The following is a 22,300-nucleotide window of genomic DNA, read 5'->3' on the forward strand; positions in this document are numbered from 1 at the left end:
CTACCAATCTCAATATTGGTATAGATAGGCAGATCAGAGAAGGAACCATGTGATATTTCTGCCCCTTGGACTGTCTGCCCCCGTCAACAAACACGCTTATATAATTAGACACCGAGTGTGAGAATCTTAAAGTAAATAAAAGGGTGTGTTCTGTTGGAAGCGTAAGGATGTTTACTTTGGGAATCTATAAATAGTTCTTGGGTTTTCTCATTCGTATAGAAGGAAGAAAGATCAGGATGTTCAAAGTGTTTAATATATAAATAATTGCGTGGGAAAATAGTCGTGAGATCGAAAAATATACTAAAATTTCGGTATCAAATATTTGAATATCATATATAAAAGATATTGGGGGATTTCTATGTAACAGAAAGGGAAGTTACATTAGGGGGTTTCCCAGAAATTTTGAAACCTATAAATACAGAGCCATGGAAAGGTACATGGATATACAAGAAAGTAAGCCAACACATGAAATTATAAAAGGTACAATAAAATATTATTAAATATATATATATATATATATATATATATATATATATATATATATATATATATATATATATATATATATATATATATATATATATTCTTTATAACAACTGATTCTAGTTAATTACGACTAACGTATATTAATTTTTACAGTCTAGTTTTTCCAAACTGCTCCCTGCAATGATGCCAACATTCCTCTTTACAATTTTAGCAAGTTTAATTACAACTTCTCTAACGCAGGGTAAGCCAAACAAATATTTTTTAAACGATCCCGGCTAATCGTGAATTCCAATATTTCTAAAGATTTTCGGTTTCTAAATTATATAAAAGTAAGACTGTTATATCAAACTATTATTTTAAAGAGTAAATTAATAAAGGCATAATAATAAATTTTGTGGCGTGTTATATATTCCAATAAGGTTTGACATTCTACATCATTTTGTCTTACAGTCTGCCAAAATGGAGAAATTGTCTTCCTCGTCGACCTTTCCGAAAACGCAAAGTTCGCCGCTTCAACTAATGATAGCCCAACAGATCTAGATCTAGACAGATTTGATTTATTGAGAAGTGCTTTGGACACGGCTTTATCAAATAATTTGATTGCATCATCAAGTACATTTAGGTAAGAAAACTGAAGAGATTTAATTGAATAAAATTGAAACGTATTGTAAAGTGACGACTAATTTACTATAAATTATGGTGACAATCATTGAAAAGCGTAGGGCTTGCAAGCAGCTATCGCATCTAGTTACAAGGGAATAGTGTGATCAGCTCTTTCTCTTATAAAGCTAAACTTGAGAATTTTCGGTTAGCAATCATGTGCACTACCGCTAGATCACGCGGGTTTATTGTTTTAATAAGCTTTTTTTTTAGTTAACACTATTTTTTTTTTGTTGTTTGTGTATATTGTGTATGACTAATATTGAAACTTAATTTTGACCCACATCTATTATGGCGATTTCTTTCCAACTTTACGAGTACACATCTCTCCAATGAAAATGCAAAAATATATTTTTTTAACCCAATTAGCCATTAGATTTGTCATTAATGGCGTGGTCGTATAGTAAGTAGATTGTTTGGCTGCTAACCCGAAAATCTAGAGTTTAAGTCGCGGGTTCGAGTCTGTAGGACATCCCTGATTCTACCCAGCTCTGATGGGTACCTGACTCAGGTTAATGAAAGTAAAGACGGCTGGCTATAGTGTTGACCACAGTATCCCTTCCTATGCCGAGGAAACTGAAACTGGTTAACTCCCATGAACCATCAGGTTCGAAAATGTACTATACTTTTTTTATTCGTTATTTTTTTTAATTACTACATGTAATCACAATGGGTAAGATTTAATACTAGCAATCACTCTATCAGAGTATCAGCAGGCTGTTTACCTCGGGAAATATTCTTATTGTCACGGCTAAGTGTTTTTCTGCTTAGAGGACTAAGAAGGATTGGACGTTACTGGGTTTTAACGCAAATGTTTATTGTGGTAGCTTATGTAGTGTCAACTTTTGATACTGTTGATTGTCAATGGAACACTATTAAACACTGTTTCGTACGCTTTATACTAAGCTGAAACAATGCGTCATTAACATGTCTGTCAGTTTGAAGAATGTACTGTCCATCCCCTTTATCCCCCTCATCCCCTTCTCGCCATTCAACCAACGGCCGGTTTATAATCTAGTTACGGCATGCTGTGATAGGCTTGAACTCGTTTATCAGGCTTTACATCGGACTGTATACGACACATGTGTTAATATGTATGCCCATCTCTCCACACAGGGTATGCTAGCAACGAATGTAAATACTATATATATTATTTTTATCTATAGTTTAACAACTATAAACATATGAACTTATTAAACACCCATACATGTATTAAATTTTTAAAAAATTCCTATCCTTAAAAAATATATTTAAAAACCTTTAAATTAATATGCGTTTAAATGCACTGAAAAATAAAGCAAACTTGCATTTCTTTAATGCATGGTTTGGTCGCTAAGACATGTAAGAGATCTCATGAGCCGGAACTCAATTTATCGTTTTTACACACAGTCAGGCGTCAGAGACATGACTACATAGCTGGATTCTTCCAACTCAGGATGGGTGATACGTCGCGATTTGTTAAAATCTCGATTTCAATACTTCTTTATAATTGATACACGAAAAATTAACAACGCAATAGAAGCTTAACTAATTGTTTATTTTTCATATCAACCATAGAATCGGTGCTTTTGGCTACAGTTCTGACTACCAACCAACAATAATACCATTCGGAACAAGCCCAACCAATGCTCGAAATATGCTTCGTATTTGGGTGTCTGGTCCTAATGTAAGTTACATCTCTACTTATTAGAAGTAGCTATTTAGATACAATTGATAAATTATATATCTGTGTGTAGGGTGGGTCCTGGACCTACAGAGGACTGGATATGATCCTATCACCCCCAACCACATCAAACAACAGGCTGGTCATCTTGTCAACTCAAGGATCTTTCAAATCCACAAGGAGGTTTTTGGCTCAAACTAGTTATAACAGAGTTAAAGCACTTGGCTGGAATATTTTCGTCATTGTTATAAAGGTATGGAAAAATAGTTTCTCAAATGTTTTTTTTTTAATTTTTATTAAATATTATCATCATCTATTCTCTTTTGTGCCCAAGAGAAACGGGGTCGCCACAGAAAGTTCTGTCCACTTTTGCCCGTCTATGGTAATTGTTTGGGCAATCCAAAACAGATAGTCCTGTCTTTGTCAGTTGCTTTGCTGCTGTGAGCCTGTTTAATATGTAATATTTTTCAACGAAATAAAACACATTGCCAAGTATAAACTAACTGGATTAAATCCACAATAAAAACAAAAAATTGAATCGAATCAAAAGATAAGGATAAAAGAATAATTTTTTACATTTCTGAGCATATTTTTATCCAATCATTTAATGCCGATACTTTGCTACGTTAAAGAAAGAAAAACGTATTTTCTTCTTTAAAACCCTTTTACCAAGATTATAGCTTATAGATAAGAGAAATAATGGTACCTTATTTTTACTTTCTCGTATATACGAAGTATAGCGAAAGTCTTGTAATCGTGCAAAAAAAAAAATCGAGATTTTTACAAATCTCGACGTTTTACACCTCACTGATACGGAAAAACATAATTTTGCAATCTTGTCCGTATGACTGTGTGTCTGTCTGTCTGTCTGCCTGCCTGTCTGTCTGTCTGTCTGTCTGTCTGTCTGTCTGTCTGTCTGTCTGTCTGTCTGTCTGTCTGTCTGTCTGTCTGTCTGTCTGTCTGTCTGTCTGTCTGTCTGTCTGTCTGTCTGACTGTCTGTCTGTCTGTCTGTCTGTCTGTCTGTCTGTCTGTCTGTCTGTCTGTCTGTCTGTCTGTCTGTCTGTCTGTCTGTCTGTCTGTCTGTCTGTCTGCCTGACTGTCTGTCTGTCTGTCTGTCTGTCTGTAAACACGATATCTTGAGTACCGTTACAGCTAGGTTGATGAAATTTCATATATAAGTATTTTATCAAAATCGTAGATCCGTATCAACTTTTGAGCGATTTACGATCACCGGAAATGGTACTTTTTCTACTTTCAATTTTTCAAAAGCCTATAATTTGAGTACTATTTCAGATAGATAAATGAAATTTCACATGTAAGTAAAAGATCTAATTCTCTACCTTCGGTTAAATTTATAAAGTACTAATAAAAATTGCGCACTATTATGCACTTTTTTATTTGGCGTTCACTTGATGTGCAATTCTTTTGTCTACGAGATTTTATTCTATGTTTAAAACTTTAAGTATTTAAAATGGATTAAAAATCATGTCTATAGCCCGAGTTCTCATCCCCTGTTGTTTTATATAAGAATATTTTAGAAAGTTTAGGGGGGATCACTCCCGGTTTATTTTACATTAATTTTTTGTATAATAATAATTAATAATAATACTAACTTAGAATGAAGATTTAAAAAAAAAACAACTAAATATGCAAACAATAAGCTATGTTGATAAGATTTCTTTAGACCTTTGTCAAGTAGCGTATTCTAAATTCGTTTGGCCTTAGCATTACTATAGCTGTATCATTATTAAAAAGATATTGTATTACAAATTAAGGGAAAGAACACTGTTGACTATGAAGAGTTGAACTTTGGTGCAAATGCCGTGGTTGCTAATGTCACAGACCCGATTAACCCATCGAACCCTAAGAGCTACAGGTACCTGGCTCCAGAGCTCACCAAACAAATCAATTCAGTGTGTCTTCCTGTGGCTACTACAAGTACCACTAAACCTGTAATACAAACAACAGCAACTACCAAGACAACAGCGACGTCAACGACAACACCTTCAACAACTACAACAAGAACTACCACGCCATCAGGTGGGTGTAAATTCAATTAGTATTTAATGTTCTGAAAGTTGTAGTTGGATCTATATCGAATAATATACACGTGATCTCTGATAACAAAAATAAAATGGCGAATTCTTTTTATTTTATAATATTTGAACACAACATATTTCTGTCAGGGACGAATACGCCAGGCTTAAAAAAGATTAAAATGAAAAACATAATTTCAGTTTCTAGCCAAATTTATGATGATTTTCATCCTAATAGGGTTGGCAAGTAGGTCACCAACCAGTTCTATGGCTCATGTAGGTTTTATTGAGCAATAGAACTGGTTGGTGACCTACTTACCAGCCCTATTGAACGATGCAAACTATTAATGTGTTCTCTATTCTAATGTTTTTAAATTGTTGATACACATTATTCAGTAGTTCCCTAACTCGCGTTTTCACAGTTGTATACTTACATTCAAAATTTGTTTCAAAGCGTGTCAACCAATAGAAATAGTTTTCTTGCTGGACCAATCAGAAAACGCGAGAAAAGCCTCCACGGATAAATCAAGCGGGAGGCAATTCAACTTTCTCCGAGATGCCATTCAACGTTTTTTATGGCAACCTGATGTTCTTATTGCCCTTTATGAACTGAGGTAACTAAAAATAAAAGAAAAATCTAACACGGTAAACAGTGTTACTTCCAGACATCGAAGAGATGCCTCGAAGAAACTCTGACTGTTAAGCAATAGAAAGACCTATGTTTATTTCGGGTTATCAGATTTCAAGTACATAATATATGCCCGTCTGGATCGGGTAAAATATAAAACAAAAATTCTAAACGCGAGACAAGATGTCTTATGATGCTTTTAAGTGTATTAAACTTGCAAATGTTTCTTCTCTATCAGAATCGACATTTATGGTTTTAGTGGAAACAGCAGTGTGACGTTTTACAGCCGAAGATCCTACCCTGAAGTTTCTCTGTTTCTAATGGACAATATTAAAAATGTAAGTAAGATTCGCGTAGAGAAAATAATATATTTAATGTATAATATATTTAAAATATAAACAAATGGATTTCCCATGGTATTGCTATTTTACCTACACGAAAATAAAGACATTTTTACAATATTTTTTACATATCGTTTGTTATAAAAAGCTGTAAAATGTTGATGGACTGTATTATTTTAATTTTAAATACGTACACAAAAACATAGATTTCATATATCAATGTAAATGTTTTTTTTACTAATTATTACAAAATGGTTAAAAATGCTATCGAGTATAATACAGATTAAACGTTTTACTATAATCATCAAAATAATTGTAGAACAGCTTACTTGATAAAATTTTGAGAATGGCAATAACAGAATTTTATTTACTTGTAATATTTGACGATCGAAACTTCTAGAACAAAGAGACGTGGCTGTATAAGGGGCTGGAGGTGATCGACTACCGCCCGACCCACACAAACAACCGCCTGGTCATCATCACCAGCCAAACGTCAGAGAACACCGCCGTGAGACTACACACACAGAGAGAGCTGAGCAGGGTCCAGGCTTTGGGCTGGATACCCCTGGTCATTGCTGTTAAGGTAAGGGTGGTCATTGCTGTTATGGTAAGGGTGGTCATTGCTGTTAAGGTAAGGGTGGTCATTGTTGACAAGTTAACGGTGGTCGTTAATGTCAAGGCAAGGGCTTCCTGGAAACTGATCAAACACATTGAAATATTTCTATCTAATATGAGGTTTCATATTTGTAAAATATTGGATGTTTTTAAAATTGATGACGAAGTGTAATGATGGCTTCACTGTCGTATTTTGAAATACGGAGGATCTTCCGGTACATAAGGTCAGAGGCGTAATGACAATTCCGGGCGCCCGGGGACAAACTTTCAATTTGGTGCCCCCCCTCCCCACCCCTGGGAATAAACTTTCAATTTGCCCCCCCCCCCACCCCACACATGGGAAAAACTTTCAATTTGAAATATTTCTATCTAATATGAGGTTTCATATTTGTAAAATATTGGATGTTTTTAAAATTGGTGACGAAGTGTAATGATGGCTTCACTGTCGTATTTTGAAATACGGATGATCTTCTGGTACATAAGGTCAGAGGCGTAACGACAATTCCGGGCGCCCGGGGACAAACTTTCAATTTGGTGCCCCCCCCTCCCCACCCCTGGGAATAAACTTTCAATTTGCCCCCCCCCCCCCACCCCGCACCTGGGAAAAACTTTCAATTTGCCCCCCCCCCCCCCCCCCAATATATTTTTTCATATTTATAATGCAAAACTGCAGCTAAAATGAGCCTTTGATTTTTTTTTCAAACCCATTTTGGCGCCCTCTAGGGTCGGCGCCCGGGGACATAACTACCCCCCCCCCCCTCGCTAATTCTGCATTAGGTAAAAGGCTAGAATCTCAGCTGTGTTAAAAAAAATTACCATCAAAATATTGTGTCCGTTTATAAAACCCCCGGTCTAGCTACCCCGTGGACGTAAACCCCCTGGACAAATACTCGTGGCATAAACCCCCTATTAACTTTAAAATGTGTGGGGTTTTTTTTCGACCTTCTGTACTTCACTTTAGGGGACGGATTGGTCTAGCGGTAGAGAGCTGAACTGCTGACCCGTAAGTCTCGAGTTCGAATCCGGGTTCAAGTCAGTAGACCGTCCCTGAGTCAACCCAACTGTGATGGTTACCTAACTCAAGATAGGGAGAGTAAAGGCGGATGGGAATAGTGCTGACCACACTATATCATCATATGCCGAGGTCACAGAAAGAAGTTAACTCTACTTCACTCGCCCCATAGACCATCAGGTTTGAAAGGGAAACTTTACTTTTAATTAACTTTAAACGTACACTTTTCAGGGTGAAAATGAATTGAATTTGGATGAACTAACGTGTATAAATGGCGGGAGAAGACCGATAATCCTTGATGACTTGAACGACAAAAATCCGCAGAGTTACCGCCTCTTGCCGATGGCCCTTCAACTACTGCTGGACAATGTCTTCTGTCAGGGCATGCAGTCGGATGTCTTGAAGAACCTTTGTGTAGAGTAGAGGCCCTTGATTGAATGGAGAGAAATACAAATGTCATACTGCATGACCTGGAAACATTAATCTTTAATCATTACTATTTGTCTTATTTTCATTGAAATATGCATCCACTTAATCCCACATACACACACACAAACATACATGCACATTGTCTGATTTCACCGTAAGACATATTTAGCATCTAAAAATTGTACTTAAATACAACAGTTTACAAAATAAAAAAAACAACTTTGAAGTAGAGCAATATTTCGACTTCTAAAATAACGAAGCGCTCCTGTATAAATTCATCTAGACAGCATGCACAAGAGAAATATGTTATAGTGTTACCTGTTTAAAATATTGTGACATTATTATTAATATGATCTCCATTAGATGTTTAGGTGATGTTATTTTTGACAAGATTTAAACTTTAGTAAACAGTCAGTTAGGTTAAAGTAGATTAAAATGTAAAATAAAATGGCGAAGTGCCACACGTCAGAAGTTTTTGTCTGCCAGCCAAATTAAACGCCCCTAACCACAGTACTTTTAAACCCAGTCAAATCTTTATAAAACAAATATAAAAACTCTTTTTTTTTTACAGCAACAGGCTTTTAAATGCACTGAAAATACGAAAATAAAATTAACTTGCTTTCTAAAAGGTTTTTATATTTGTTTTATTTTCTACTTTTAAGTCATTCATAATCTATATTCACCAATTCTGCAACTAAAATTATTTTTTTAAAAACACTATCTGTAGCCTGTGAGAGATGATTATCCTCCCTCTCCCCACCCCTCTCTTCCCTTGCGAAAGCAGCCATCCGTGACGACAGTTTACAGACGACAGCAACCAGATTAAGTAGATCATGTTACCAACCCATAATTTTAAATCAATTAAAAACTATATTATTTGCCCCTAATAGTCTTCACTAGATCGATTAATTCTACGATTTAAAACATTCTCGTGCACCACAGCACACCAGACTGTTAGGATGATCGCGTCTAGCTATTTATCTCCCCTTCTGTTATTGAATATAGTAATATAGCGAGCGATTTAATTTTGTTATCTCCCTTTAGTTTCGAAACTATTTAATTAATCTTTGATGAAAAAAATTAAAAATCTTATTAAATCAAAATATAGAAAAGCTTGTGTTGTCTTCGAAGTGAAAAGCATATAGAAAATCTAAACGAAATCGCTGGATTGGAAGTTTTTCAAAATTAAGTTACACGATTTTCCACAAACCCACAAACAAACAAACAAACACACAATGCGAACTAAATGAAAACTTGTAATAATGGCAGGATTCGATGGGATTTACTAATGCTGTATGGCATTTGTTTCTCTACTGAATGCAGGTTAATTCCTTGCTATTGTTAGAAACCCCCAAAACTATAAATCCCATAAAATTAACAAAACCTTTAATTTTAAAATGTCTAAACGCTGTAAAGCAGTTAAAGTATACATGAAAGGTGAACAAAGTATATACACACTTGAATACTACACGTTTTTTGGTAACACATTAACGTATAATGGAAAAACAAAACGAGTTATACATCTTTATTATACAAAATGAAATCATTAAAAACCACCAATTTTTTCAGATAACTCTCAACCCGAAAAAGATGAATTAATCCTGTGCTGATATGTTTTCCTTTTAGTTTTGATCATGCTTTTTAACCAGTTCAATCGATTTAGGCCCACTGCTCTTCTTTTATAGGCACGAGGATTCAGTTATGTTGTTGTCCATAGTTTATAAGGGCAACACCTTCAGCAACTTTTCGAAACACCTGTTTTTCCCATGTGTTCCTTTTATACAACTTCTGCAATTTAATAAATTCAAACCGTTTAGATATACATACATTATAAGACCTATATTTAAATAGTTTAAAGAAAATATAATGCTTTTTTCAAAAGTCCAGTTAGTTAAAGGCAGAGGTAGTGTTCTATTGCTACTCTGACTAATGTCCTTTCCCATACTGTATGTATGTGCTGTTAGCTTTTCTACATATAAGCTGGAATTTTATTCCCTTAAAACAGGCGGCGTGTTTATACTTTCCGATCATAACATTAACAATCTTACCAAAAACCTAGCAATACACAAAATAAGAGAAAGAAAAATGAAGATTATCCATCTTTACAATAAATAATACAAGATAACTATGGCACATTGAGTCCGATGTGGACAGTGACATCTCGGGAGGCTAATACTAGTTTGCCAAAGGAGTTATAAGATAAGTGAGCAATGAATCTATTTCCTTTTAGTTTAGGTTCGTTATAAATTTATGAACTAAGACCTACAATCCCAAGAGACTAGTAGTTGTTTATCTTACCAGAAATTATTCAAAAACCGTCGTATCCATACAGAGAGGCGGTGCTATAGAAGTCAAGTTTAATTCAAACACTTTTTTGGTTGATGCCCGCATGAAGAATTTGAACTTGGCACTGGGACAGGGGTTGCAGACAAGCCCACATCATACCACATAAAATATAGAATCCAAAATATTGGGTGTATATAAATTATTTCAAATAAAATGTGAAAAAGTTAAAAACAAAGTAGTAGCGAAAAAAAAACCACCAAACATAATCCAACATATTAAACAGTTCGTGTTCTTTTTTTATAATTAGAAATTCTAATTCAAATAAAACTCGAATCTCCCTAAATATGGAACAAATGTACTGTATAAATAAGCATTAAAAGGGAGACGATCAGTAAAGGTTGTTTTCGGTGGCATCAGGGGATAAAAAAAGATCTTTAAAAATCAAAAACGAAAAAACGCTAAAATAATTAACAACGAAACCATCGAATTAAAGATCACTATTTTTTTCCCGTCGTTGACAATCCTTATGTTCTCTGGAAATGTAAACAAAACAGATTCTTTTACAAACGAAATATAATTGGAATGGTTTGAAGCACATTCACCTGTTTTCTGGTTATATAAACAAAGCATTTTTTTAATAAACGAAATAAAATTTTCAATGTTAAAAAAAAACGAATTTTTTTTTGCATTATCCACAAACAAATCAATTAACTCGTTTACAATTCTCAAATTCCAGTAGTTGTAGTAGTTCGTTTGTTTTAAGCTGGTTCTTTTTTAAGCTGAACGAATTAAATAATATTTTCACATGAATTTTTTTTATAATTTAATAAAAAGAAAATGTTTCAAATTTAGCAATTATAATTTATGTAAATTGATGCCGAAAGACGTCTTAAATATTCTAATGCACAAAAAAAAAAAAAAAAACGAACGCAACTAAGTAAAAACACATTTTAAAAAAAAGAAAAAAGTAGTAAAAACACATAAATAGCACAACACAAGGAAAACAAAGCTTGAACGATACGACATTGGCTTAACAATGAATAATGCATTAAAGTTTTCAAGTAGAGATATTTTTAAATGTCATCAGCAATATTTAGGTAAGTTCTATTTATATCATTTCTACTTAATTGTCTTTGTATAAGATCAATGTTTACATGAATAGGCCTCCTTATGAGTAATAGATATTATGTAAATAATAACCTATAGAAATGTACTAAAAATGATATTTATAAATTTATTATTATATAATTATTTACATAATAATACATTTTTAAATATCATTTTTTTTGTTTCCTTGATTAGAAATTAAATATCTAAATGTAATGTATTTTAGGAATTATCCTAAATCTGTTACTTGATTTTTTGTTTTTGTATTCTAATGTTAGTATAAATTTTAATTATGCATATCAAAATAATTCAGGAATTAAAGTATACTATTGTATCTTATACTTATGTATAAAGTTTAGTCTGCCCAACTGAACATATTCTCAAGTGACTATATTCACAGTGACGTAGATCATAGTTCCCCACCCACACACAATACCAGTGCACATAAAAACCACTAACTAGTAAAGTGGATCAATCACAATAAATAGTAGGTTAGTAGATCGTGTCCGTTCTAGATACTGTTAACTCTTATCTGTTACTATATTCTCTTTTATTTTTTGAAAGAGTGAACTCTTTATTCACCCCACCTTCTCGAGGTTCATCACCGCAATTGTATTTATTTGCATGCCAATAAATTATTTCATGAACTGTTTGGGTATCCATTTATTTTCCTGAACTTAGACCCGCCGCTTAAGCTGAATTTCTAACTAGTGGTGTATTCCTATATCACATATATGGTTTGTTAGTTTGTTTCTTTTTGTATACGTGTATATTGTATGTTTCTTCCTACGTGTATTTAGATATAGTTCAATAATGATTGAAGCCTTAAAACGAATAAAAAGGAACAAATAGGATAATTATCTTTGGTTTATGTATTAAAGGGATAGAGATTAATATCCTTTCTTCGGAAATATGGATTATATTTCTAAATATAATATATAAAACTTCAATAGGGAAATACATCAGAATCCCGATGTGGATTTTAATGCATAAGAAATTAAATAAACAGCTAAAATGTTTCTTACCAATAAACACATAGTATACCACGATTAAAAAGCTTCCACCTATTAGCGCCAGCGTGCCAAACAGACTGAATGGTTCCCTGTGGGTAAAGCAATACATGATATCAACTTTACACGGGTGATGTCTGTCTACGTTTTTTCCTGTATACAAACTGTATAAAAACAAACAGCAGTGCTTATGTTTATATGTTAAGGTACATGATCAAGTGCAGGTCAACTAGAAGACACTGTTACATACAAGTACACTTGCAGGTACTGGTACGTATAAATAAATAAATAAATAAATAAATAAATATACATATATATATATATATATATATATATATATATATATATATATATATATATATATATATATACACCCATTTATCAAACAATAAATCCAATAAAACCACCAACCATCGACAACAGTGTTGGTTTTCTGCAGGACCGCAACAGCCGAACAAGCACGTGGAGAAAAAAATTGTAAATGGCGATGACCTTCTCTCCGAAGAACGGCAGATTCTCACTGTTGACAATAACCATTGTTTAGATTTGACTATAACAAAATACCCCTTTTACGCATTGAATTTTAGTTTGTTTTTGGTAGTGCTTGATCTTTTCATTCACTCTGTAATCTTCTATATACTACTAAAACTCAAGTTTGTTTACATGTTTGAATATTTATTTTTTTGTTTTTTTTTTTGTTTGTCTGATAGAGTATTGTAAATAGTTCTACTCATTATGGAGAGCTGTAAAATAGTATTTAGGTAGAGACCAATGTGTCTTTTCAGACAGACTGTTAATCACACATTTATTTAAATACGTTAATTAATTTATTGATTTATTCATAGGTAGATTAACCACAATTTTGTAAAAGATTAGAAAAACCACTAGACTCGACGAAACAGTGACGTCACAGTTTTTTGTTTACTTTTTGTACAATAAAATGGCGGCTTCCATCATAGGCCCATTCAAAAGTTTAACGCGTTCTACATCTAATTTTCTGTCGGCCATAACTTTAACAATACGTCCGTTTGCTGTTTTTATTACGTTCCAACACTTATATTAATTTTCAACTGTCTTTTTCTTTTAGTTTTACAATAAATTTCTCTAGCTCTACAATCTGTGCAAGAAAGTTATTTATAGATCTAAAAATATCATATGGCCAAGCAAGTTATTTATAGATCTAGATCTAGAATCTAGGTCAAACAAAATATTAATTAGATACATACAAAAGATTACTTAAATAAAAATACAATCCATTTTATAATCATAATACATTTTTAATCCTTAAATACTTGATATAAATCTTTGTGATTTATCTATCTAGATCTAGATTCTAGATCTAGAATTTCTAGATTCTTAGAATCTAGCAAGAGTTACGCAAATACTAGATTCTACTAAGTATATGAAGGGATAGTGTGGTCAGAGACATGATCGGCTGGAATCGTCGTTTAAACGATAAAAACATGTTGTCTGAGACTTTGCGAGACACTGGACAGGTGAAGTAGAGTTGAGTAGGTCACCTGTGACGTCAGTATATAAAGGGATAGTCCGAAATCGGTGTTTTCGGTGTTTTTAAAAGATAAAAAACATATTTTTGAATGTGGGGTCTGTTTTTTTGTGACGATAAGTGACACTGCAATAGCGTAGCGAGGGGGGGGGGGACGACATATGTCCCCGGGCGCCGACCTTAGGGGGCGCCAAAATGGGTTGGAAAAATAAATTGAAAGGTTGAGGGGGGTGCAAATCGAAAGTTTGAGTGGGGAGGTGCAAATCAAAATCTTGCGGGGGGGGGGGGGGGGCTTCAAATCGAAAAACTGTCCCCGGGCGCGGGAAGGGTCGATACACCTCTGAGTGACAGACGAGATGTTTTTTTATGGATGACGCCCGAAATCCACAGTTATCCAACGGATAACGGGTAGTCTAGTATTCTAATAAAAGCCTCTCTTGATTACCCCGAATATTCAATAAGTTCTTGTAGAGCTTAATTGAATATAATTTCAAATTTAAAACCTATATTGCATGTAAAAATAATTGTCACGAAATAAGTTTGCTTTATAATATATATGTTACCTTTGATTTCTCTAAACAAAGTCTTCAGCGCCACAACTGCGGAGGTAAAAATATTTTCTTTTAATTCTTTTATCACATCTTTACGTCTGGTTATAAAAAGAATTTAGCGGCTTAAGGTCTACACCGTTCGATCATTAGTTCCCTTATGTCTACCCAGCTGGAGCTTTGTGATCTGTATGGTAACTACCTGTGTCTAAAGGTATTGTGAATACATGTGTCTACATGTATAGTAACTACCTGTGTCTACCTGTATGGTATCTATATGAGTCTACCTGTATTGTGACAACCCCTGACTAAACCTGTTTACCTGTATTGTGCCTACCCCTGACTAAACCTGTCTATCTGTTTTGTGGCTACCCCTGACTAAATATTTCTACCTGTATTGTGAATACCCCTGACTAAATCTTTCTACCTGTATTGTGAATACCCCTGACTAGACCTGTACTATGACTACCCCTGACTAAACCTGTCTAACTGTATTGTGGCTACCCCTGACTAAACCTGTACATTGACTAACCCTGACTAAACCCCTATTGTGGCTATCCCTGACTAAACCTTTCTACCTGTATCGTGGCTACCCCTGACTAAACCTGTCTACCTGTATTGTGCCTACCCCATACTAAACCTGTCTACCTGTTTTGTGGCTACACCTGACTAAACCTGTCTACCTGTATTGTGGCTACCGCTGACTAAACCTTTCTACCTGTATTGTGCTACCCCTGACTAAACCTGACTACACCTGTATTGTGACAACCCCTGACTAAACCTGTCTACCTGTATTGTGCTACCCCTGACTAAACCTGACTACACCTGTATTGTGACAACCCCTGACTAAACCTGTCTACCTGTATTGTGCTACCCCTGACTAAACCTGACTACACCTGTATTGTGACAACCCCTGACTAAACCTGTCTACCTGTATTGTGCTACCCCTGACTAAACCTGACTACACCTGTATTGTGACAACCCCTGACTAAACCTGTTTACCTGTATTGTGCCTACCCCTGACTAAACCTGTCTACCTGTATTGTGACAACCCCTGACTAAACCTTTCTACCTGTATTGTGCTACCCCTGACTAAACCTGACTACACCTGTATTGTGACAACCCCTGACTAAACCTGTCTACCTGTATTGTGGCTACCCCTGACTAAACCTGTCTACCTGTATTGTGGCTACCCTTGACTGAACCTGTATTGTGACTACCGCTAACAAAATCTGTCTACCTATATATATTGTTTAGTAGGTAAATGTGACACATATACAAAAACATGTTTTTCGTCCGTGAATATTTCAACGATCCTAGCATTACCATTTGGCTGACACCACAAAAAGACTGACATTGTCACAAATAATGAGTGAACGTGGCAGCCTACATACCATAGACTACGATCACTGGAAACAGTAGTATCAAGCGGAAGATTATTCTCTTCATTGTTTACAGTAGCTATGAAATTACGGAAGTGTCAGTTTTTCAAAACACAGTCGTCATGGAATTGTTGCCAGAAAGTAATTTTGCGCCAAAGTTACTTTTAAAATAAAAATAAAAAATATATACGACATAATTTTACCGAGGCTTTATGTGTTCTTCAGGTCGTGGCAGAAAATTAAATTTCACGGCAGATCAAATCACGTGACCATGTTAAACTATCTGTGGGCCTCTACTGTAGATTCAACACTTGTAAAAATAGAAAAAAACAAACATCCGTAGCCGTTTGTTGGAGATACATGTAGGGCAAGACGCGGAGGTTGCCGGTAAAAGAAGTATCTCAAGAGTAGGAGCTCTGCTGACCATTGGCCAGGGTTATTAGTAGTTGACTATAGAGGTAGTGTGAAATAGTTGACTAGCGGCAGTGTGAGATAGTTGACTATAGTGGCAGTGTGAGACAGTTGACTATATAGGCAGTGTGAGATAGTTGACTATAGAGTCAGTGTGAGATAGTTGACTATAGAGTCAGTGTGAGATAGTTGACTAGAGGCAGTGTGAGATAGTTGACTATAGGCAGTGTGAGATAGTTGACTATAGAGTCAGTGTGAGATAGTTGACTAGAGGCAGTGTGAGATAGTTGACTATAGAGGCAGTGTGAGATAGTTGACTATAGAGTCAGTGTGAGATAGTTGACTAGAGTCAGTGTGAGATAGTTGACTAGAGGCAGTGTGAGATAGTTGACTATAGGCAGTGTGAGATAGTTGACTATAGAGGTAGTGTGAGATAGTTGTCTATAGAGGCAGGATGAGATAGTTGACTATAGAGGCAGTGTGATAAAGGCAGTGTGAGATAGTTGACTATAGAGGCAGTGTGAGATAGTTGACTATAGAGGTAGTGTGAGATAGTTGTCTATAGAGGCAGTGTGAGATAGTTGACTATAGAGGCAGTATGAGATAGTTGACTATAGAGGCAGTGTGATAAAGGCAGTGTGAGATAGTTGACTATAGAGGCAGTGTGAGATAGTTGACTATAGAGGCAGTGTGATAAAGGCAGTGTGAGATAGTTGACTATAGTGGCAGTGTGAGACAGTTGACTATATAGGCAGTGTGAGATAGTTGACTATAGTGGTAGTGTGAGATAGTTGACTATAGAGGCAGTGTGAGATAGTTGACTATAGAGGCAGTGTGAGATAGTTGACTATAGAGGCAGGATGAGATAGTTGACTATAGAGGCAGTGTGATAAAGGCAGTGTGAGATAGTTGACTATAGAGGCAGTGTGAGATAGTTGACTATAGAGGTAGTGTGAGATAGTTGACTATAGAGGCAGGATGAGATAGTTGACTATAGAGGCAGTGTGATAAAGGCAGTGTGAGATAGTTGACTATAGAGGCAGTGTGAGATAGTTGACTATAGAGGCAGTGTGATAAAGGCAGTGTGAGATAGTTGACTATAGAGGCAGTGTGAGATAGTTGACTATAGAGGTAGTGTGAGATAGTTGTCTATAGAGGCAGTGTGAGATAGTTGACTATAGAGGCTGTGTGAGATAGTTGACTATAGAGGCAGTGTGATAAAGGCAGTGTGAGATAGTTGACTATAGAGGCAGTGTGAGATAGTTGACTATAGAGGTAGTGTGAGATAGTTGTCTATAGAGGCAGTGTGAGATAGTTGACTATAGAGGCAGTATGAGATAGTTGACTATAGAGGCAGTGTGATAAAGGCAGTGTGAGATAGTTGACTATAGTGGCAGTGTGAGACAGTTGACTATAGTGGTAGTGTGAGATAGTTGACTATAGAGGCAGGATGAGATAGTTGACTATAGAGGCAGTGTGATAAAGGCAGTGTGAGATAGTTGACTATAGAGGCAGTGTGAGATAGTTGACTATAGAGGTAGTGTGAGATAGTTGTCTATAGAGGCAGTGTGAGATAGTTGACTATAGAGTCAGTGTGAGATAGTTGACTATAGAGGCAGTGTGAGATAGTTGACTATAGAGGTAGTGTGAGATAGTTGACTATAGAGGCAGGATGAGATAGTTGACTATAGAGGCAGTGTGATAAAGGCAGTGTGAGATAGTTGACTATAGAGGCAGTGTGAGATAGTTGACTATAGAGGTAGTGTGAGATAGTTGACTATAGAGGCAGGATGAGATAGTTGACTATAGAGGCAGTGTGATAAAGGCAGTGTGAGATAGTTGACTATAGAGGCAGTGTGAGATAGTTGACTATAGAGGTAGTGTGAGATAGTTGACTATAGAGGCAGTGTGATAAAGGCAGTGTGAGATAGTTGACTATAGTGGCAGTGTGAGATAGTTGACTATAGAGGCAGTGTGAGATAGTTGACTATAGAGTCAGTGTGAGATAGTTGACTATAGAGGCAGTGTGAGATAGTTGACTATAGAGGCAGTGTGATAAAGGCAGTGTGAGATAGTTGACTATAGAGTCAGTGTGAGATAGTTGACTATAGTGGTAGTGTGAGATAGTTGACTAGAGGCAGTGTGAGATAGTTGACTATAGAGGTAGTGTGAGATAGTTGACTATAGAGTCAGTGTGAGATAGTTGACTATAGAGTCAGTGTGAGATAGTTGACTATAGTGGTAGTGTGAGATAGTTGTCTATAGAGGCAGTAAGATAGTTAACTAAAGCAGATATGGTTACAACATTAATAACATGTACTAGAAGTTGAGTTATATTTCACTGAATTAGTTGATTCAAATTGAGAAATCGTTTTTTTTTTGTAAAATATGTATTATTTTGAATCGTTTCACACCATTAACACACGTCTTTCGCAAATTAAGGATTTTATTATATATTATTAATTGTTATTGGTGATTTACATAATTAATTTTAATATAAGAGCATAAGTAAACTAGAGTGTATGCCTTGGTACAGTCGTGTCAAATATTGACAAGGATGAAAGGAGCTAACGCGGAAGTTTAAAGAGGCTTAAGATAAACGCAAGTAAAATAAAGACGATGTTACAGTCGGTAAATGAGGAGTTGGATCTTCCAATTTAGTCTTGCACAATTTTAAGATTTTTGTTGGCATATTCGTATTGGGGCAAGTGCTGTTATACAAATTTATATATATATATATATATATATATATATATATATATATATATATATATATATATATACTTATATATATAAATATATATATATATATATATATATATATATATATATATATACTTATATATATATATATTTGTAAATATATATATACATATATATAAACTTATACATATACATACATATAGGTATATATATAAATAAGCATATTCATATATTTAAAGTCTATATATATACACTGTGTCTAAAGTGATAGTATGTTTTTGTAGGTTATATGTATCAATTAACCTTATTTTCACCCTTTTGTTTAAAGTACCTGACGCCAAATAAAAATACAACTACCATGATGACTAATGTACTGCTGGTGATTTTATTTAGTATTATTACAACTTGTATTTCACAAGGTAAGCATACACATGTATTAACACCTATGTATTGAAGTTTGATTAATAAACTAATAAACTACAGCTAACCTTAAGTTGATCATTATTTTTACTTTGATAATAATCAACGTTTAGTTATGACTAGCTGAAAATATGTTTTTAACTATCTTTTTAAACAAAATACACATTTTTCGCATTGAATTTTAGTTTAGAATTATACTACTTAAATACAGCTAAGCTTAAATTGATCATTATTTTTTTCAACTTTGAAACTGCAAAACAGTAAATATGTTTAATAATCCAAATTAAAAACAATTCTAATGCCAGTCTAACCATCTATAATAATAGTTTCGCTGTCTGTCTGACAAGAACGCTCTGTCTGACAAGAACGCTCTAGAGAAAACACAAGCAATTTAAAAACATGCATAGTATTTCGAAAAACGAAGTATGACGTCGACACATTTAGCACAGAGTAGAAAATAATCTCAAGGCGGAAAGTGCACACAGTAATATAATGACGTCATTGATTATCGCGTAAACATTGAATAAAAAGGAAATGTTGTTTAATCTAAATGGTTTGCGTGAAGAGTTTCTTGCATACAATTCTTCGGGTAGGGGCGAAGCCCCACCCCCCGGGTGGGGTGTGGGGGTGGGGGGGGGGGGTGTGGGGGTGGGGGGGTGGGGGGTGGTGTGTGGGGGGGTGGGTTGGTTTCAGTGTTTCTTTCAGACTTTTTCCTCCCCGGAGAGGGGCGGGGGTACTTGAAATTTTCGGGGGCGGGGGTAGAATTTTCTGGGAGGGGGCGGACACTGGAAAAAGTATATAATTATATTTCGTTGAATGGGACGGTAGACATGTTTTTTTTTGGGGGTGGGGGGTGGTGGAGGGGTGGGGGGGTGGTGTGTGTGGGGGGGGGGGTGGGGGGTGTGTGTGGGGGGGTGGGGGGGGGTGTGTGGGGGGGGGGGGGTGGTGTGTGGGGGGGGTGGGTTGGTTTCAGTGTTTCTTTCAGACTTTTTCCTCCCCGGAGAGGGGTGGGGGTACTTGAAATTTTTGGGGGCGGGGGTAGAATTTTCTGGGAGGGGGCGGACACTGGAAAAAATATAATTATATTTCGTTGAATGGGACGGTAGACATGTTTTTGGGGGGGGGGGGGGGGGTGGGGGGTGGGGGGGCGGTGTGTGGAGGGGGTGGTGTGTGGGGGTGAGGGGTGGGGGTGGGGGTGGTGTGTGGTGGGGGGTGAGGGTGGGGGTGGTGTGTGGGGGTGGGGGGTGGGGTGAGGGTGGTGTGTGGGGGGGTGGGTTGGTTTTAGTTTAGAGATAAGAGACAGCACTTTCAGCCTAGCGCCCGTTCGGGTAGTGGCTAAGCGCGACACCAGTGTTTCTTTCAGACTTTTTCCTCCCCGGAGAGGGGTGGGGGTAATTGAAATTTTCGGGGACGGGGGTAGAATTTTCGGGAAGGGGGGCGGACACTGGAAAAAGTATATAATTATATTTCGTTGAATGGGACGGTAGACATGATTTTTTTGAGAGTGGGGGGTGGGGTGTGGGAGGTGGGGGGTGGCGGGGGGTGGGGGGGGGTGTGGGGGGGGGGGGGTTGGGGGGTGGTGTGGGGGGGGGTGGGGGTGGTGTGTGTGGGGGTGGGGGTGGGTGGTGTGTGGAGGTGTGTGTGTGGGGGGGGTGGGGTGGGGTGGTTTCCTCATCGATACTCTATAATAAAATTACCGCCTAATTAATGTGTCTAATCTAAAAAGTGGTTTTCTCGCAATTTCTTTAATGCAATTCTTCGCGTAGTGGCTAAGCGCGACACCAGTGTTTCTTTCAGACTTTTTCCTCCCCGGAGAGGGGTGGGGGTACTTGAGGTTTTCGGGGGCGGGGGTAGAATTTTCGGGAAGGGGGCGGACACTGGAAAAAGTATATAATTATATTTCGTTGAATGGGACGGTAGACATGTTTTTTTGGGGGGTGGGGGTGGGTGGGTGGGGGTGGGTGGGGGGTGGTGTGTGGGGGGTGGGGGTGGTGTGTGTGGGGGTGGGGGTGGGTGGTGTGTGGGGGGTGGAGGTGTGTGTGGGGGGTGGGGGGTGGTGTGTGGGGGTGGGGGTGGGGGGGTGTGTGTGGGAGGGGTGGGATGGTTTTAGTTTAGAGAAAAGAGACAGCACTATCAGCCTAGCGCCCGTTGTACCCTTCCTCAACGGGCCATTTATCTAGTCTATAATAATAGTTTCGCTGTCTGTCAAGAACGCTCTGTCTGACAAGAACGCTTTGTCTGACAAGAACGCTCTAGAGAAAACACAAGCAAAATAAAAACATGCACAGTAATTCGAAAAACGAAATATGACGTCGACACATTTAGCGTAGAGTAGAACATAATCTCAAACCAGAGAGTGCACACAGTAAAATGACGTCATTGATTATCGCGTAAACATTGAAAAAAAGGAAATTTTGTCTAATCTAAATGGTTTGCGTGAAGAGTTTCTTGCATACAATTCTTCGGGTAGGGGCGAAGCCCCACCCCCCGCGTAAGAACGTCTGAGCCCCCCCCCCCTCCACAACTCAAAAGAAATTTCCTCATCGATACTCTATAATAAAATTACCGCCTAATTAATGTGTCTAATCTAAAAAGTGGTTTTCTTGCAATGGGACGGTAGACATGTTTTTTTTTTGGGGGGGGGGGGGGGGGTGGAGGGGTGGGTGTGGGGGTGGGTGTGGGGGGGGGGGGGGGGGTTGGGGTGGTGTGTGGGGGTGGGGGGGGTTGGGGGTGGTGTGTGGTGTGTGGGTTGGTTTCAGTGTTTCTTTCAGACTTTTTCCTCCCCGGAGAGGGGTGGGGGTACTTGAAATTTTCGGGGGCGGGGGTAGAATTTTCTGGGAGGGGGCGGACACTGGAAAAAGTATATAATTATATTTCGTTGAATGGGACGGTAGACATGTTTTTTTTGGGGGTGGGGGGTGGTGGAGGGGTGGGGGGGGTGGTGTGTGGGGGGGGGGGTGGGGGTGGGGGGTGGTGTGTGGGGGGGGTGGTGTGTGGGGGGGGGGGTGGGGGGGTGGTGTGTGGGGGGGGGGTGGTGTGTGTGGGGGGGGGTGGGG

At 37.2% G+C, this 22,300-nt stretch overlaps 2 protein-coding genes across 2 annotated transcripts; one reads left to right on the forward strand and one right to left on the reverse strand.

Moving 5' to 3' along the window:
• Positions 1-456: 456 nt before the first annotated feature.
• On the forward strand, positions 457-8,454 carry LOC131938686 (uncharacterized). Its single transcript, XM_059296851.1, has 10 exons — positions 457-480; positions 640-727; positions 937-1,108; positions 2,704-2,812; positions 2,883-3,062; positions 4,585-4,849; positions 5,300-5,459; positions 5,712-5,811; positions 6,215-6,397; positions 7,673-8,454. The coding sequence occupies exons 2-10, from the start codon at positions 667-669 to the stop codon at positions 7,862-7,864; spliced, it is 1,422 nt and encodes a 473-aa protein (XP_059152834.1). The 5' UTR covers positions 457-480; positions 640-666; the 3' UTR covers positions 7,865-8,454.
• A 978-nt stretch (positions 8,455-9,432) lies between these two features.
• On the reverse strand, positions 9,433-15,830 carry LOC131939625 (uncharacterized). The gene is made up of 6 exons (XM_059298090.1): positions 15,723-15,830; positions 14,344-14,379; positions 12,685-12,793; positions 12,289-12,365; positions 10,169-10,689; positions 9,433-9,658 (listed from the first exon to the last, which is right to left on the reverse strand). Exons 1-5 carry the CDS (start codon positions 15,775-15,777, stop codon positions 10,598-10,600), a joined length of 369 nt encoding a protein of 122 aa, XP_059154073.1. The 5' UTR covers positions 15,778-15,830; the 3' UTR covers positions 9,433-9,658; positions 10,169-10,597.
• Positions 15,831-22,300: the final 6,470 nt, after the last annotated feature.

This window comes from Physella acuta, unplaced genomic scaffold, assembly GCF_028476545.2.
Source record: "Physella acuta isolate Inbredline_101_S28 unplaced genomic scaffold, ASM2847654v3 ptg000006l, whole genome shotgun sequence".
NCBI classification, from domain to species: domain Eukaryota; kingdom Metazoa; phylum Mollusca; class Gastropoda; family Physidae; genus Physella; species Physella acuta.